We start from the raw sequence: 826 nt of genomic DNA, 5'->3' as shown, positions 1-826 counted from the left end.
CAGCCGCCCCCAGCCCACCTGCAGCCGGCTGGGATACTCACAAATATATCAAAGAAAGAGGTCTTGAAATGGTACTCGATGATTTCATCCTTCAGGTTCTTCTGAATGCCATCCTTGGTCTGGAGGGGAGACAGGGAACCAGAATGACACTGAGTTAACAGCAGAAGAACCTGAGTGGGACTGGAGTTTTCCACCAGGTCAGGTCCTGCGTCAGGCAACCAACCCCCTGCCACGCACACCCTGAGGGCTGGGGGCCAGGGGGGGACACAAGGGCCAGTCTCAGCACTGAGGGGCACGAGGGGGGTGGCCACAAACACAAAACATTTCTCCACGGGGCTCCTGGACAGTGAGGAGCTGCTCGGTGCAGCCCAAACCCTTCACCAGACACCTCCCACTGCTGCCCACCCCCTCCACGCAGGGCTGTGGGTGGCAGGTTCCAGCTGCAGGGGAGGAGAGGCAGAAAAAGAGAGAGAAAAATCATAGGAAATGGTTTCTCCAGCACCTTCAGTAATGTGCTGAACAAAGCGTCTCCCACAGCTGGACAACCAAAACCTCCCCCCTGTGAGTCTCCCGGGGGTCACTCAGCAGCCTGGTGGAATTGAAGCTGGGATTGCTGTCGTTGTGAAAGCACCAAGGGGTCCCCTCTCCCTTCTTCCAGGCCAGCTGCCTTCCCACAGCTCACAGAGGTGCTGAGCTGCCCTCCAGGAAATCTGAGGAACTCATCTGGTAGGTTCAAACACACCAGCAAAGAAGAGGGAGGAGAGGAGGATGAGGGACAGACACGGGGAGGCTGCAAGGAAACCTGGAAGAGGCAAAACCACTTCCT

At 57.1% G+C, this 826-nt stretch overlaps 1 protein-coding gene across 1 annotated transcript in view; it reads right to left on the bottom strand.

Annotated features, from left to right (window-relative positions):
• The window catches only part of LOC103779446 (stAR-related lipid transfer protein 3-like), a gene marked incomplete at both ends in the record, with an annotated part of 684 nt that extends 565 nt beyond the window's left edge, over positions 1-119 (bottom strand). Inside the window, one exon of the mRNA XM_008947075.1 lies at positions 42-119. Within this exon, the coding sequence (XP_008945323.1) occupies positions 42-119 (78 nt within the window). The remainder of the gene's footprint in view (positions 1-41) is intronic.
• Positions 120-826: the final 707 nt, after the last annotated feature.

Source organism: Merops nubicus, unplaced genomic scaffold (assembly GCF_000691845.1).
Source record: "Merops nubicus isolate BGI_N331 unplaced genomic scaffold, ASM69184v1 scaffold26810, whole genome shotgun sequence".
Classification (NCBI taxonomy): domain Eukaryota; kingdom Metazoa; phylum Chordata; class Aves; order Coraciiformes; family Meropidae; genus Merops; species Merops nubicus.
The sequence above is the reverse complement of the archived record's forward strand: the minus strand, read 5'-3'. Positions and strand labels throughout refer to the sequence as shown.